General features: G+C 45.8%; 1 protein-coding gene across 1 annotated transcript in view; it reads left to right on the forward strand.

Annotated features, from left to right (window-relative positions):
• LOC109953340 (heterogeneous nuclear ribonucleoprotein Q-like) overlaps nt 1-349 on the forward strand; it is a gene marked incomplete at its 3' end in the record, with an annotated part of 5,729 nt that extends 5,380 nt beyond the window's left edge. The window contains exon 9 of the mRNA XM_020588792.1: nt 3-349. Within this exon, the coding sequence (XP_020444448.1) occupies nt 3-349 (347 nt within the window). The remainder of the gene's footprint in view (nt 1-2) is intronic.
• Nucleotides 350-753: the final 404 nt, after the last annotated feature.

The raw sequence follows: 753 nt of genomic DNA on the forward strand, positions 1-753 counted from the left end.
GCAGCCGGGGAGGCTACTCTTACCCCCCTGACTACTACGGTTATGATGACTACTATGACTACTATGGCTATGACTATCACAACTACCGTGGCGGCTACGACGACCCCTACTACGGGTATGATGACTTCCAGGCCCCAAGCCGAGGGCGCGGTGGAAATAGGGGCACCCGGGGAGGGGCCTCTCCAGCCAGAGGACGTGGTGGTGCGGGGGCACCCAGGGGCAGGGCCAATTTCTCCCAGCGTGGTGGGCCTGGACCGGGCCGTGGCGGGCGGGGGGGAAGGGGGGGGAAGGCGGCGGTGATGAACCTGCTGTCACGAACTTTAATATGTGGCTGTATTCGTTTTCTCTGGTATTTTTGTACCTGTTATTGTGTATTTGTTCCTTGATATTGTTTGAAAAGCAGTAATTTTAACATCTGCATCTCTGTTTGGTGTATGCTTTTTGTTCTGTATGAATGTAATTAAAGCTCAGAGGAAGCTTTTATCTTGACTGAGTCACTTCTGGGAGCAAAAACAAACCAATGGATGAAAAGTTACTCTGAATAAAAATTGGATATGCAGCAGGTGATTTGTCTTATTTTAGAGAATTACTGCAGTTTAGAATCTGAATCAGCTTTAAGATGGTCGTTAACAGATTTTCCATAACAAAGTTTAAAAACAATTTTTTAGATGCAATTATGTGCTTGAGCTGTCTATTTGGCTATAGCTTTATGTATGTTTTTAGAGATTCTGGTTTCCATGTTTTAAGTAGCTA

This window comes from Monopterus albus, unplaced genomic scaffold, assembly GCF_001952655.1.
Source record: "Monopterus albus unplaced genomic scaffold, M_albus_1.0 scaffold630.1, whole genome shotgun sequence".
Classification (NCBI taxonomy): Eukaryota; Metazoa; Chordata; class Actinopteri; order Synbranchiformes; family Synbranchidae; genus Monopterus; species Monopterus albus.